This window comes from Lonchura striata, chromosome 6, assembly GCF_046129695.1.
Source record: "Lonchura striata isolate bLonStr1 chromosome 6, bLonStr1.mat, whole genome shotgun sequence".
NCBI lineage: Eukaryota > Metazoa > Chordata > Aves > Passeriformes > Estrildidae > Lonchura > Lonchura striata.
The window spans coordinates 46,310,738-46,325,906 of record NC_134608.1 but is presented as its reverse complement, the minus strand read 5'-3'; the positions used below and the strand labels follow the sequence as shown (position 1 = coordinate 46,325,906).

Sequence of the window (15,169 nt, the reverse complement as noted above, 5' to 3'; positions counted from 1 at the left end):
AATCTCATAGAATAAATTTCATGCTTATTTCATGAATTGTTTTTTCCCTTGTGCTGTCATCTAAATGTGGCATTAGCAGATAAAATCATTTACTGTACTGAAATGAAGCCATTCTTAGCACCAAAAAGGAGGGAAACTTTTACTTCCTTTGTGTCTCTCCATCTGTCTGGGAAAACTCTGCAAGTTCACTCCCAGCATCTCCCCTTTTGCCTTCTGTGCCTTTCCCACCCAAGCATAGATAGAGTTCTGACCAATAACACTGCTGCCACAGATACCCTCCTTTCCTGTGCTGATTACCTTTAACTCCTTAGCCCAGAGTTTTGTGCCAATTTGCAATTAGGATTTAATTTTCCATGCCATATTTACCCAAGTCTGTAGAAACAGTAGTTGTGTTGTAAAACTTACAGGGAGAGTTCTGTATATATGTAGCAAGTAGTTCTGAATATGTTAAACAATCTCTGGGGAGAACTTCTTAGCCAAGTTTTAGAAGTTTTACCTCTTTATATGAAGCTTGAGGTCCAGTGTATTTGGGGGAAGAAAAGGAGTCTTTCATTTTAGCTTTTCTGTATCAAATGCATATTGCATAAACGCTTCCCTGGAGTGCAGCCTAGCTAAACTTTAAAATTAGGACCAAGAAAAAAAAAATAGGGAATGGTAAAATATGAGATGAAATTGTCACTTGTATTATCTCTGGGAAGGAACTAACAGCAGCCACAGTGGTAGAAATTCAACATCTCAATCCTTACAGTGTGCTGTGGGCACCCATGCAGCCCATCAGCAGGTACTCTGCTTAATAAGGTTTCTTCCTTTGACATTCTTGGTGAGATGCTTGGTGTGTTGAAAGACATTCACTGTCACACCTTCAATCACTTGTGATTTCTTCTCACCCTTTTCCCCACAAAAGAAAAGGCATTTCACCCTTGCTGACACAGTTTTTGTGTCATTCCAGCCTCAGTGTCACCTGGAGCTATTACTAGGCTTTTGCTAAGCACACTTTGTCTCTGTGGAAGACAGTTTATGAGGATGATGGATTTGAGCTCTTTATTTGCAAATATTTTCCAGTTTATTGTTCCTGTATATAGCAGTGCCAAGTATATTGTTTTGCAAATTAGGATGAGGGAAACCCTCTCCCTCCTGAGGCTGTGCTGTGGTTGATTTTTACTCCACTGGAATGAGTTCTGTAGGAAAGGAACTTTTTGGGGGCTGCTTCATCCTTGCTGAAACAGGGTGCTATAGGATGGTGTACAACAACTTAGTACATAAAGCAAAGAACCTTTACAGTTGAAAGCAGGGCAAGGTTTAAGCAGAATGAAGTAACATTAGAACTTGCCTAAGATTCAGAATAACTTCTAATAAGAGAAATTATTTGTATATGAGTGGTATGTTTTCAGGGTTTCTACAAACTAGTGTCTGAATCTGATGTTTTGCTCCAATTCCATGGCAATTCTTTGACTCAGAATCTACTTGCCACAAACTTGCCTGAACAGCTGCACAGGAAACAAGTGTCCTTTCAGTGTGTGTTTTCAGAGGGCTTCTCTCATTTTAGGTGGCTGACTCAGGAGGACTGGCTGAAATGCAGGTGATGAAAATGAACTCTGCTCTATTTCAGATTACTTCTTCATGTAGAGTCTGAGTGTGATCATCTCATCCTTTATTTGTAGTGTTCAGGTATTAGTTCAGTACTGGTGGAGTTGAGTATCTCTTGAGCTGCTTTTACTGCTGCTTCCTTCAACACATTCATGTTCTTCATCTCTCATCCATACGCACTTGCTGAACTTGGCTTAACTTGACATCTGGGATTTTAGAACGACTGATGCACCTACACACTTGTCAGAAATATAATACCTTTGAGATCACGATTTCTCTGTTCAGTACATACAGCAGCACTCATTCCTTTTCCTTTGCCCCCCCTTTTTTTTTTTAACTAAGTAAAGTGGTATTTGATGAACACTTGGTTCTTCTCGTTTTGTGCATCCCTTCCAAAAAGCCTTAGTTAGTTTGTGTTTTTGTTTTTGTTTTTGTTTTTCCACTCCCAGTGGAGCTTTTACTGATATTTTGAGCTGATTTGCTTTTCTGGCTAAAAACGATTGTTTGTTTCTCTTGTTATGGATGAGGTGAGAATGCTGTGTACCTTTTTTTTTTCCTCTTTGCCTGCTGTAGAAAAAAACATCCCATAGTATTGATGAAGCAAAGATGGTTGCAGGATAGACACTGACTTGTCATTATTTTCAGAGTTTTCAATAAAGCAGCAAATGCAGGCACCTTGTCACTTAGAAATATGCTGCATTTAAGCTCAGTCTTTTATGCACAAACTTTCTGCACTGTGTGTGGCCATGAAGACCTATTGCTCCTGCTATTATCTCAAGAGTGGAGTTGAACACGTACTTTTAAAATCTGTTTCCCCCTTCACTTTGACCACTCCAAACTGCTTTCTGAGACTGAGACAACTTGTCTTCTGTCCCAAATCCATGCCTGTAGTGCTGATACTGAGCAGAGCTGCTTGTGCCATCTGCTGCTGTGTGAAGATGACAAAATGGAGAGCAAATGTAATCTCGTATAAGTACAGCTTAGAGGCAAGTTGAAGGATAAAATGTTCTCATTGCTGATTTTCAGTGGTTCCAGACACCTGGGAGTACCCTGGAGGTAACTGGAAAGGGTACCTGGCTGGGTGGTATCAGGGCACACTAAAGTCAAACAAAAGGGCTAATGAGCTTGCAAAATTGAAATGTTATATATCAGGCAGGGACACACAATAAACTTAAGCTTAATTTAAAACAGGACTTTGCAGTCTGATGTTACAAGGCTTCATTTCTATGCATATAAATGCTGAATTGTACCTTCTCCCGCCACCCATGACGTTGTTTGTTTGTCTGGTTGAATACAACTCTCTTTCTTTGCCAACCTCCAAGTACCAGAATACATCCCTGTGGTGGCTGCTTTACATGTACTTTTTATGGAATGGTAAAGGGGGCAAATAAGTATGTAATGGTTAACTGCTGCTTATAGCAACATTATAAATACAAAACATTATTCATAAAATTTATAAATATTATTCCTTGGCTTGGTAGTTGGGATCAGTGTAGAAAGCTTTCCATCAGTGTGCTGCTAGCACATGTAGTCATGTGTGAGTGAGGAGAAATGGGGCTCCCCTCTTCCCAGTGGCCTGCAGTGCTCTTCCTCTGCGCCTCCATTGATGTCACTGTTTTGCTGATGGGTCTGTAGATCCAACACAAGTGGTGAAGCTGTTTGTAGGTCCATTCACAGGTATTCCTCCTAAGGTCTAGTGATGATTTCAATACACAATGCTGCCTGTCTGGTGGGTAAGGCACTTGCTAGAAGCAGTTCACTGATGCTGAAGCACACTTGGGCTAAGGTGCAACAGTTGTTACTTGCAGAGGATGTTGAGGAAACAAGTGAAAAAGAGGCTTCTGATGAATGTAAATAGGCAGGAATTCAGATGGCTGTAGACACACCCTTAAGGAAGTGTAGATATGCATTCTTGAATATGCACAGGTGGAGATCAGACCAGCAGCTGTGTTCAAATAAACACTCATTGTAGATGGAGAAGAGTACTTCTTTCTGGATGAAGCAGCTCTCAAATAAACCCATTTGTGTCAGCACGTGTGTTCTACATCTTGTCAAAGTTTTAAGAATCTGTACTGCACATGCAGTTTAAATTATTTGTGTTGATGCCATATAAATAAAGTGTGCTTGCCTAAGTTGTGTTTCCTATAATAATGTGCTTTTTTTTTATTTATTTTGAAGCATTTAAAATTGACTTAGAGGTGCTGGATTTTCCCACAACTTGCATAAAATCTATATTACAGGTAATCTGTAGCATTTAGTTGATCAAATCAGAGGATTCTGCTTGAATAGAGGAAAATGATAGGTGCCACAGAGACATGTGGTTGAAAAAAGGGAAAGAAAAAGTGCTGGGTTGAGGTGGAAGCTAGCAGAAGAGAGAAATAAGCCATTTATTTGCACCAAAGTCAAAAGTGATCAGGTTTGAAAGTTGTTTTCAGTCAATATTTTCGTTTTACCAGAAGAGGATCAGTTCCTAACCTGCATGAGATCACTGAACCTCCATCTCTGAAGAGCGACTGTTTTGCTCTTGGAGTCATGGAGAGGCTAACTTTCCTAATACAACTCTAATACCACAGAGCTGTATTTATTTTGGTTTTACCCCTGGATTTTTTCTTTAATTTACTTTGGATAGACAGACTTTTATTAAAACTTAAGCTCCTTTATATCACAGCCTTGTTGTTTTTAAGGTGGTTCTTTAAAAAACTAAACTCTTTCTGTGCAGATTTCACTATTCGACAAAGCAAGGGCAGCTGCCCTTTTGGCAGGTGCCCTTCCTCCATTTTCCAGGACTCTTGCTTTGTAATGTTACTGTCACAAGTTGCTCTTACTTGGGGACAAGGTTGACAGAGCATCAGATTTTTCACAGGTTGGATTATCTACTGAATGAAATGCCAGGATTCAGTGGGGAAAACCAACCTGTGTTCAGCTGCAGGCTTCCTGTGTGCTATCAGTGAAGTCATTAAAACTCCATCTTAAGTGGATTGCTTGTACAGTGGGAATCAAAGTATCTTCTGCCTCACAAGGGTGAGGAGGCCTAACTTGGACATGGAACTCAAAGTGCATAGCTGACAAACACCCCTGCCTGGGTAGATGCTTCGGGACTGAGCAGCAGCACATTTTTCCTTCAGGTTGCATCACGGGGCTGCGGTTTCTGGGGTTTGTGCAAACAGCAGCCACATTCCAGCCTGCTTTGACCGGGTGATGCCAGGTTGGTGGCAGCAGCAAAGTCACTGTTTGTGCTAAACTGAATTCAACAAGCCTGTTTGCCTTCTGTTTACAGGGGAAGATGCCTATTCAGTAGGCAGACTGGAACACTTGGCTATATTCTGAACGGGGAATTGCCCCTTCCGATTGCAGCTAGTCTTGCAGGTGTACTTAAAATGGCAAACCTACTGTCTCCTCTGAGATGTCACGGGCCAGGCTTCAGCGTGTCAGAATAAGTAATGTCCTCAAGACTTTCTGTTATAGGTCCCATTATGCCACACCTGTCACATTTTTTGTTGTGATCTGGCTCTAAATGCTACATCTGCAACCTGTGGGCACAGCTGCCTGTCCAAAAGGGATGTGGGCTGGTGTTTACAAGGCACGGTGAAGGAGTTGGACAGTGCCTTTCTAAGGTCTGTTAGGAAAAAGCATGGCCATGTGGTTTATCCAGGCACAAGTGAACGTGGGTCACAATGGATCTTGTGTTTGGGGACACTGCTTAATCACTCATCCTCCGAGAACCATTACCCAGTGCTTAGCTCTTAACTCTGGTCACAATGGCAAGTCATCTCTTGCTGTTTATAGCCTTCTTCTGCACCCTTCCTCTGTTTAAGTGTCTCTAATAAAGGTCTCGGTGTCATTGCTGGGCTGCCATGCGCTTGGTAAGACTGTAGCTCTGGTAGCCCGTGTCCTTGCATGTGACACAGAGCACTGAGAGCAGTGCAAAGTCTTGCTGGCAAAAGACATCGTTATTCCCGTTTCTCACCGGGAGTCCAACCTGGCTAGTGCAGGCAGCAAAGCAGAACGTTTGCCCCGTGTCCGGTCCGTCAGGCACCGTCCTCGTTCGCCTTGCTTGTTCTGCGGCTGCCAAAGAAAGGGGTGGAGGATTGTTCTGTGGGTGCTGGTGCCGGCCAGCCGCGCTCTCCCGTGCCGGCACTGCCCGCGTTGTGTAACGCGGCCGGGCCGCGCCGCCCGAGCGGCCGCAGCGCCGAGGGCGCGGGGGCGGCGCGGGGCCCTGCTCGGGCGGGCGGGCGGGGCGGGCGGAGGAGCCGCGCACCGCCCGCCCCCAGCGCCATTGGCGGGGCCGCCGGGGGCGGGCGGCCGGGACAGCGGCGGCGAGCCGGGGCCGAGCGGGCTGCGGTCGCCGCTCCGCACCGCCGTACCATGGTGGGGGATCACTGCAGCCTGCCCGGTGAACGGCCCGTGCTCGCCCAGAGCCCCAAGGCTGGATTAAGCTGCAAGATGGTCCTGCAGGCGGTGGGCAAAGTGCTGCGGTAAGGGCGGGTGCGGCGGGGGCCGTGGCGCCGGGCGGGCAGGGCGGCTGCCCACGGGGCATCCCGGCACAGGACGGAGCTGGGGCTGGAGCGAAAGCTCCAGCTCTGAGCCCCGCTCCTCGCTGGAGGAAGGAGGGAGGCTGCTTTTGGCTCCCTCTGGGTCCTGTGTAGCGATCGGGCGGCTGGAAGTTGGAGCAGCAACAAGCGCTTGGAGAGGAACATTTGTTCCCCCTTAATACGGCAGTCGGGGTTTGTTTGCGCTTTCATGAGAACTGAGTTTCCAGGACGTAATCAGACAGTGAAGGTCCTGGCTTGCCTGAATAAGGAGTCTGACCAAGATGCTACATATGCTTTGGCACGTTTTCTACAGAAATGTTGTAAGATGAGGGGGGAAAATTGCTCATGCAGCTCAGAGAAGGGCTTGTGTGAACACTGAATCGTGGATGACTACTGAGACCAAAACCAGACTCTTTGGCAAAGGATATGCAGTAATTTGATTCGGAGGAGTTCTGACCCGTTCTGGTTGGTAGGGAAAAACGTCACCACAAATATTAGGATTAGAAGCCTCTTTCTTCAACAACTGTAGCTTTTTTATTTTGGTTGTATTCAGATATTTTTCTGGAATCTGGAGAGTTGAAGTGCTGCTCCAAAAAGGAGCCTTGTTCCTTCAGCATAACTTTATTTGGCAAGCTTTTCGTTCGTCCCCGTTTCCTACTGTCTGTTGCCAATTGTTAAATGTTTGTCAACAGAAACATTATCCCTCTCTTCCTCTGTTGACTCATGTCTCTCCCCAAGCGAGTTTAAGGGAGCCATTTATTAAAGCAGAATGTTCTGATCACAAAGCGGCTGAGCTCTAGCTGGGACTTCAGCTAGAGGAGTTCGCTGGGCTCGGAGCAGCGTTGGTGGGAACAGCTGCTTAGATTTGCTCTTTCAAAAGTTCCGTAGTGCAGTTGTTTGGTTTTTTTTTTTCCCCTGTTAAAAATATTTTCCCGTAACAAGCATTAATTTAATGAATTGAATTTTCTCTTTTAGCTTTTAAACAAGTTTAACGTCCCTTCTTTGCATTTTTGGGGGCAGCACGTCTATAATTCTATACGGTGTTACACAGCTGGTCATATCATAAAATCCTTTGGCCAGCGACTTGCTATTCATGATGTGAACCTTTTGAAGTTTTTGGTAGCTGTTCTATTGGCAGTACTCCCAGATGTAAATAGATGGGTGCCTCTGTAGGAAAGAATTGCCAAACCTTTTGTTAAGTATCTATGGCTGTTTATTTTATACTATAGGTAAGTTCCTATGACTTAGAAGTGAAACATATATTTTTAATTTGTTCAGTGCACGCTTTTTAAAAGATGGAACATTAACCTCAGTCTTTCTCCTCCTACTGGAGTACACGCAGAAATTGTGCATAATTTTGCTTTTCTTCTGAGATTTATTTTTGACGTGTATTGTAAAACTATTGTGAAAGCAGGAAAATATTGTCACACATGAAATTTTTTGGACTCATGAATTAATATTTTGATGAGCTGTTACTAGATGGGAGTGATTACTGTTTTGTAGTTAAATGTTCTTTTAATGTGTCTTTTTGGTCTGGGTTATCTCCTTTGGCTCGTAGTGAGAGAGAAATGTGAAATCACAAAAAACTTTCTTTAGATGCCATACTGGTTCTTGTATTTCTCCCCTTAAATCTGCTTCAGATGCCTTATCTGACCTTACCTGTCTTACTATCTTGCTTTGTTCTGTAAAATAGAAACTCATCCTGTTCTGTAAAGAGCTCAGGCAGTGTGAAAGCAGAGGCGCTGGTGAGGAGCCAGGTAAATACTACATCCAATCAAAGTTTCCTTATTGCAGAATGGGATATTCGTGCTTCAGAAAGTGTGAGCCCAGTCAGTGATGGTGGAAGAAGGAACCACATGGGACCTCATTTAGGCCAAAAATGGTGGCTTGTTAGTGACAGCTGGGATGAGATTTCTCTGAACAGAGGCACCCACAGCTGAGCTTTGTCCACCTTATTGGTGGTAGAAAAGAACGGGTACCTTAAATGCTTTGTGTCTGAATGCAGAGGTGCAATGCCTGCAATGACAGAGTGACCACCTCATGTGGTAATACTTAAGTTGTAGTCATAAGAAGTTAAAGGAGATGTATCCCAAATTACTGTAATATCTTGCTATCTCTTTCAGAGGAAACGTATCAAATACCACTTCTAAGCTTGGCCACCTGGAACTACTGATGGAGTTTTCTGCAGTCTATACAATGCTGAGCTCTGTATGGAGTAATTTTTCTCGTGTTGGTCAGGCCATCACCAGTGGCTTGGTGATGAGATTGAAGGGTATCTTGCTTGTGCACAGCCCGGTGTTATGAGCAGCCCCTGCTGCATTTTAAGCTCTTTTCTCAGGCCTAACTGGGAGCTGTCATGGTCACAGTTTCCTGCCAAGGAATTGCAGAAATTCACAATGGACAAGGAATAGAATACCTTTGTTCACTCTAAACTGCTTCCACTCCCATCTCTGTCCTGCTTGTGAATTATAAAGCTCAGGTGTTCTTGTGCAATAGTTAATCAGTTTGATTTCCTACATAGCAGATTTGTTGTGTTATTTACGTCCAGTTTGAGTAGTTCCAACTAACGCACTTGGATCTTTTAACTCGCAAGTTGTTCTCATTAGCAGGTCCAGCTCCTCCTGCCTGCTGAGTACTCTGTGTGCCACACGTTAGCAGTAACAGCTGCCAGAGGAGGAATCGATACCGAGGAAAGGAGGAGGGAGGTGTGAGGAAGCAGAAAGGCTTCATGAGAAGAGCAGTCCTGAGAACCTGAGAAGAGTTTAAAAGAGCGTGGGGGAAAGACAGCTGAACCAGAAAGGGGGGAAAAATGTAACAAAAGCAACAGATGTGTTCTCAGTCTTTCTAATTAATGTTTTATGAAAGCCACAGTTAGGTTTATTGCTCTTTTAAATTATTAGTGATTCAGCTATGAAGAACTCTGGAGATGCTTGTATCTTTCATCATATTGGTTAGTAAACTGTGTTTAACACTTCAGGGATGGGACCAAGGTTGCGCACTTGTAATGATTAAAAAAAAATTGAGACACAGTAGGAGAGTGTCATCTCCCCTTTAAATTAGTCACAGCATAGCTGAGAAGTCCTTTAACATGGTGTTTAATTAGGGCTGTTTAATTTCATTTCACTTCATATGTTTTTGAAATACATGAATGTCATTTTTTCCCCTTTTCTGTAATGAATTGTGCTATTATTTAGCCCATAATTAGAGAGGAAGAAAAACCTAAAATGGATGCAGTATGTCTGGATTTTGTTATTTTGATTTCCGTGAGTTGGTGGTCCTTGAGAGATGCGGAAGGGGAAAGAGCAAAGAGTATAATGTCAAAACTTGGAATATTATTCTAATTTTTAGCATTATTTCATTAATTGTCCAAGTTTCTTGTGACACTATGGATTCCTGCCAGTTTCCTTGCAGAAGTCTGCATTTTACTGGCCTCAAGCAGAACAAGTGGAAGGAAGACTCGGGTTCCTGGGATCTCTCCCTTCTTTGGTCACAGCGGGTAAAGAGGCAGCCATAAGCATTTTTCAGGGCCACAAGCTGCTGAGTTGAGGACAAAATGTTCACTGTCTCCGCCAGTGCCTGAGTCCTGATGCAGATGCTCAAGTGTGTTTGCAGTGCTGTGACACTTTGGGTCCTGTGCTGGCAATTTTCAGAGGCTATTCCCCATGCAGCTTCCTAGTCTTTGTGTTTTCCTTTAAGTCTCCAGTGGAACTGAGTCCCTCTGGGATAGTTGGCTATTAATCAGGGATACAGTAGTAGGAAAGAGGAATGATGCAGGCTACAGAGTTGTGATGGCACTGTGTAACATCATTGGATAAATTACAGTATGGTTTATATCTACACATCATCCTGGATGAGTGGAAATAGATACATTAAACCTCCCTTTTCTCAAAAGAGCCTCCCTTTTTACAGTGCTACACAGGCATTGATTTGGAGACCAACTAAAAATAAAACAACCAGCCCCACTCTTTTTTGGCTAAGTGCTTTTCAAGAGTGTAGTTACTTGTCTTCAGTGATAGGGTGATAATGATTGTTTCATTCGGATAAATTAGCAAGTTTGAGTTGGTATCTGGATGCTGCTATGTATTTTTATAGCCAGCACTCAAAAGGTTTTGCAAAATTAAGTTCCTTCTCTCTTTCTCAATTCATAGCAAGATGAGGAAGAAACCAATTTGATTTTGACATTGTGTTTTGGCTTTTAGGTGATCATGCAAGATTGTCTTGTGTTCACGAACCAGGACATAGATGGGTAGGAGCATAGAAGCTTCTCTGCTGCCTGGACTCCCATGGCTGAAGACAGCTGTTCTCTGTGACACTTGTGTGTATCAGCAGGACTAAAGCAAATACTTAAACAATCAATCCTGTTTTATTCTAATTTAGGCAGAAACATTTTTCAATAATTTAGTCCAGTTCATAGTATTAGAAAGTAATTAGAAGAGCCTTGTTTAGCACTAGCTGATCTGATTAATGCAAAAGCCTGGGACAGACAGAAGAGAAGGGAGGGAGGACAGTATGGAGGGAAAGGGGCTTATAGGCAAAATGCTCTCCAGAGCCATGTTGGCTATTTTTATCCTGTTCTTTTTCTTTCTCCCTCCCACAATTTTCCGTTGTACCGAAATAGTTCAAAATGTTTGGTTCAGGGCAGCTGACATCACTAGTTGTCATGCTGTGTCCTGCTGAATATTTCCGTAACAGGAGCTGATTCCTCATACAATGATGGCCTTTTGTGACTCTCAGCTGCTTAGAAAGGACTGGTGACACTGTGGGGCAGTAACATCTTGTGCTTTGGCAAAGGGTGACCAGGCAGAAGGGACTCCAGTGGCTCTTCTGTGCGGATGGGAGCATGGATGTACTTGTGGAGATTGCTTTTGGACACAAGTGTCCTGTCCTCACGGCAGGCCTGGGTGGCATTGCCAGCCTGGTGGGCTCATCTGGCTGGAATGTGCCTGCTGGAGAGGGGGCTCTCCCTGTGTGTGCTGGGTGTTCCCAGCATACACAGGTAGCAAAGTCTCTTTTGGCTGTAGACACAAAACTTGTAGTGCTCTCCCTGACGTTCAGTCCCCCAGGAGACTGTCAGATATCTCTGGCAAAGCCATGCCATGACTGGGGCTCTTGCTGGAGCTCAGGACTTGGAGCTGTGCTCTGCAAAGGTGCTGTGTCTCCCAGGTGGGTCCAGCATGCCAGGCAATCCTCTGTTTCTTTGGGTTAATCCTCTGTGAATCCTTTGTGAACATTGCTGAACCATGTACAGTGTATTACCTTAATGAAGAACTTGGTGCCTTTATTCAGAGGTATTTACAGCACTGAGATGTATTTAGGTGATGTTCCACATCCTGTGAAGTGATAGCCAGAGGGAGAGCACTGCTAAAATTCTCTGTGTTGAAACAACCCTCTAAGGTGTCTCCAGAGCTCATACAGAAAGGGCTCCTGGCCAAGGTTTAATAGCATTTTCCTCTTGTTTAGAGGTAAAAGTATGCTTGCTTCTTTTTTTACTGAAGATGCCTCCTGGACACTTTACAAAGAATAGATTTGACTGTATCCTCAGACTTGTGAAATTATTCACCCTTCTTTTATCTTGTTTTCTTGGTATGCATTTTTTGTTTATTCCAGATTTATTCCAGATTTTAGCTGCCTGTTGCAGTCTGGAAGATTATTCCATTTATATATGAGTGAAGTATGAGTGTGCAACATTCATCCTTCTGGGTGTTGACTACAATTCCTGGTTTGTCTCTTTTTTTCCTGTGTTGCAATAGCCCATGTTTCTCGTGCTGCACTTTATGGGAAAGTTACCTATTTCACACAATTTCTGTCTGTCTTCTCTGGGATATCAAACATCTGTGCACTCCAAGACCTTTACCAGGTAGGTTTTTAGGAGAAAAAAAGTTCTCTGTAGAAGAGCTTTTCTGTTCCCATTTGTTGATTTTTTAAGAGGTGTGGTGTTAGGAATGTGATCTCCTGTAAGTTGTCCTGTGTTTTAGGATGGCTGAGGCAAAATCCATCTGTTCCTCTATGGTACATCTCTCTGTGATTACACCAAAATTGAGTTTGTTAGTGTGTTATTTTGTTGAGGGGAATTCTAAAATTCTTTTCTTAATCCCTGGTGCTGTGGGCTTCAACAGAATCTTAACTAAAACTTCAGCAAATTACTGTCAGAGAAGAGATGTTGCATTTCTTTTAAGAGCTGCCAGCACCTAGTCTCTTGAAAGGGGGTTGGATGTATGGTTTAACACTTTCTTCCAGCTTTCTGAAGACCAAATATGCTTCTTTGAGTGAATGAAGCCCATTAGCACTGAAGCCAGGCTGCTTGAGCTTGTCAGAAATTCTGTCTGTTAATTTTTCAAGTTCTTTCCTGTCTGCTACAGAAATAAGTTTAGAAGTGCTTTTGTTCAGACAGCAGGAACGCGTGGTAGCAGATGTTCCCCAGGTGAAAGGAGCATTGAGGATGTCTGTGTGATTCCTTTTATTTTTTAAAAAAGAAAAATCAGCAGTGAGTGCAGCTGTCCTCAGAAAGGCAGCTAGTGGCACAATATTAAAATTCTTAGTTTACTATCTAGAAAAAGTAGTCCTGGAACACCACCCAAAGTACATGGAATTGCTGAAGAAAGAAGGCTTGGGTTTCTTCATTGTTGGTTTATGTAACTTCACACAGAGGAGGGATGACATGAGGTGCACCTTGCTGGCTCCACTCAAGCCCCGACAGCCAGATCTGCTCTTCAGTCCAATGTGTGCACACATCCCAGGCTCAGAACACCAAAGCCTTACAGGGAGGGTGCTGCCTGTCAGCAGGATGCTTTTCCCAGCAGGGAAAAGGAAAATTCTGATAAAGAGGCTTTGCTGATTCCTTCTTTTACAGATTCCCCGGTTTGATGTGACTGATAATTTTTTTTTAAATTATGCAGGGAAAAGATAAAGCTGAGGTCTTGAGACCACATTCTGTGTGGGACGGAGGGGAAGCTGTATTATTTCTCAACTGAAATAGTTATTTTTCTGTTGCTTTGCAGCATAGAAAGGTTTTTTCATGTCTAGGTATATCATTCAAATCAGTATATTTTTAAATCCACACATAACCATCCCTTGCTTTGAGGGGTGACTCTTGCAAAAGCTGGGGCAGAAGTGTGGCTTCACATTGGGTTTTGAGGAATGTCTCAGGTGTTGGTCTCAGCTTCTATGACCTGATCATTTGCAAGTCCCTCATGAACAGTTAAAGATCCTTTTTGTCATTTGCTCGTGCAGCCAAGGGAATGAAACAACCTCCATACAGAGCTGTGCATCTAATTTTAGTATTTGTTTTTGAAAATTACTAGTTTTCCTTAACCAATTTCTTGGTTGTGCTTTCAGCATTTAATTAAAACACTGAATTTGTATCTTAACAGGCTCTTGGAGGTAACACTGCAAGTTTGGGTATATCTATGTTTTTTTTCCTGGTTGATAGTGGATAAAGGTGTTTCTACTTGCTTTTCAGTCTCCCGTGCTGTATTTGAAAAAGTAATAAATTAAGGTTAGGAATCACTGCTATCCCACTAGCTAATTAACAGTGATCTAACTGTACAAGTAATTAAACTATTACCCACCCTACTATTTTTTTCAACTAGTCATTCAAATGTTCTTTACTTTGGCCTATGAATCCATAGTTTGTATTCTAAACAGATTTTTTTCCTTCCTCTGTTGTACAGAAAAGCTTCAATGTGATGTTTTCTAAGAAATTCTGAAACAGCTGTGTGCTATTGTTGACAAAACTGAAGAGAGCATTGCATCATTCTGTCAAAAATCTTTAAAAATTAACTGAATGGTTACACTAGTGAAAGTTTGTATGTATCATTTGTTAATGAAAGTTGCCTAGTTAAGATAATGCTTTGATTCCTTTTCCCACTGACTTTCTGACCCTGTGAGGAGACACAATTTATGGCTTCTATGGACTTCAATTTTTAAGTTTAGCAAGATAGTTCACACTAAAACTGAAAGGATCTGCTTCTCCTCACAGGATCTGGTCTAAGGCATGCCAGGAGAGATGGGACTTACCTGAACTGACTTGTGTTTAAATTAAAGACAAAATATTTCCCCCATAAAAGGGGGGGGGGGCGGGGGGAAGTTTTTGATCTCTACCATTGAGAAGTGACCTTGACCCATAATATTTTCTGGTGAATAAATATCCTTCCTAATTAAAATGCTGTGGTTAACTAGAAGTGTAAGAGATGAGTTTGTGGAGCTTGGTACAGAGGATGAAAATTTTAGGTGGGCACAGTGGTATTTCTTTGCCCAACCTGCTCAATAAGTAATGACTGGTAGATGATTGAATTTTCCCCCCAGCTGTGTGTCTCAGTGCAGCAAGATGCACATGTGTGTGCTAGTACACATGCTTTAAAAGTGAGGTGACAGGTGCAGGCATGCAAAATTGCTTATGAATAGTGAAAACAAGTTAGGCTTTTTTTTTCCCTCATGCTGTGTATCTGAGTTTATACTGAAGCTCCTGCAAAGCAAGCTGTTTGAAGTAGCTGTGTTGATACCTGTGTTTCCACGTGCACTCTCAGTTGTGGTGTGCCCTAGCACATTTCTGATTTCTGTCTCTTTAAACCACATTTTTTTAGATGGAAAGCAGACAAAGTTTATGTGAAGGTTTCAGCTGTTTTAAGTCCTGCCTACTGTGTGATAGAGGTGTCATTTTCCAAGGTGGAACTGTAGCAGGAAGGCAGGTGCTGAATTTATTTTTTATCTCTTCCCTACAGAAAAAACTAATTTGCCTTCTGATACAAGACACCTTTTGTGCCTAGATAGTTGTGATTTCACATTGCAAGTACATGAGACACTATATGCACCCATCTTCCAAAACACAGTATATGGGTAAGCTTGACCTCCATATCTAACATGATTTTGCAGTTGCAGGTTTTCTTTAGGCTACAGTGGTGCAGGAAACTAGTCTGTATTGTCAGTTAATTTTTGGCTGTTGTCATACAAAGAGAGCTCACAAGGCAAGATGGCAGTGAGGAAACAAAACCATTTTTTACAAAGACAAACTTGTCTGCACCCTGGTACTCTCTGAACAGAACGAGCTGTCT

General features: G+C 42.7%; 1 protein-coding gene across 3 annotated transcripts in view; it reads left to right on the top strand.

Annotated features, from left to right (window-relative positions):
• Nucleotides 1–15,169, top strand: part of MOB2 (MOB kinase activator 2) — a 109,683-nt gene that overhangs the window by 74,073 nt on the left and 20,441 nt on the right. The window contains exon 2 of one of the 3 annotated variants that reach the window (XM_077784251.1): nucleotides 11,870–11,976. The exons of 1 other annotated variant lie outside the window; for it this stretch is intronic. In XM_077784251.1, the coding sequence (XP_077640377.1) occupies nucleotides 11,873–11,976 (104 nt within the window). In that variant the 5' untranslated portion in view covers nucleotides 11,870–11,872. Of the gene's footprint in view, nucleotides 1–5,878; nucleotides 6,063–11,869; nucleotides 11,977–15,169 lie in introns of those variants that run through there. One more of the 3 variants, XM_021526717.2, reaches the window with a different exon arrangement.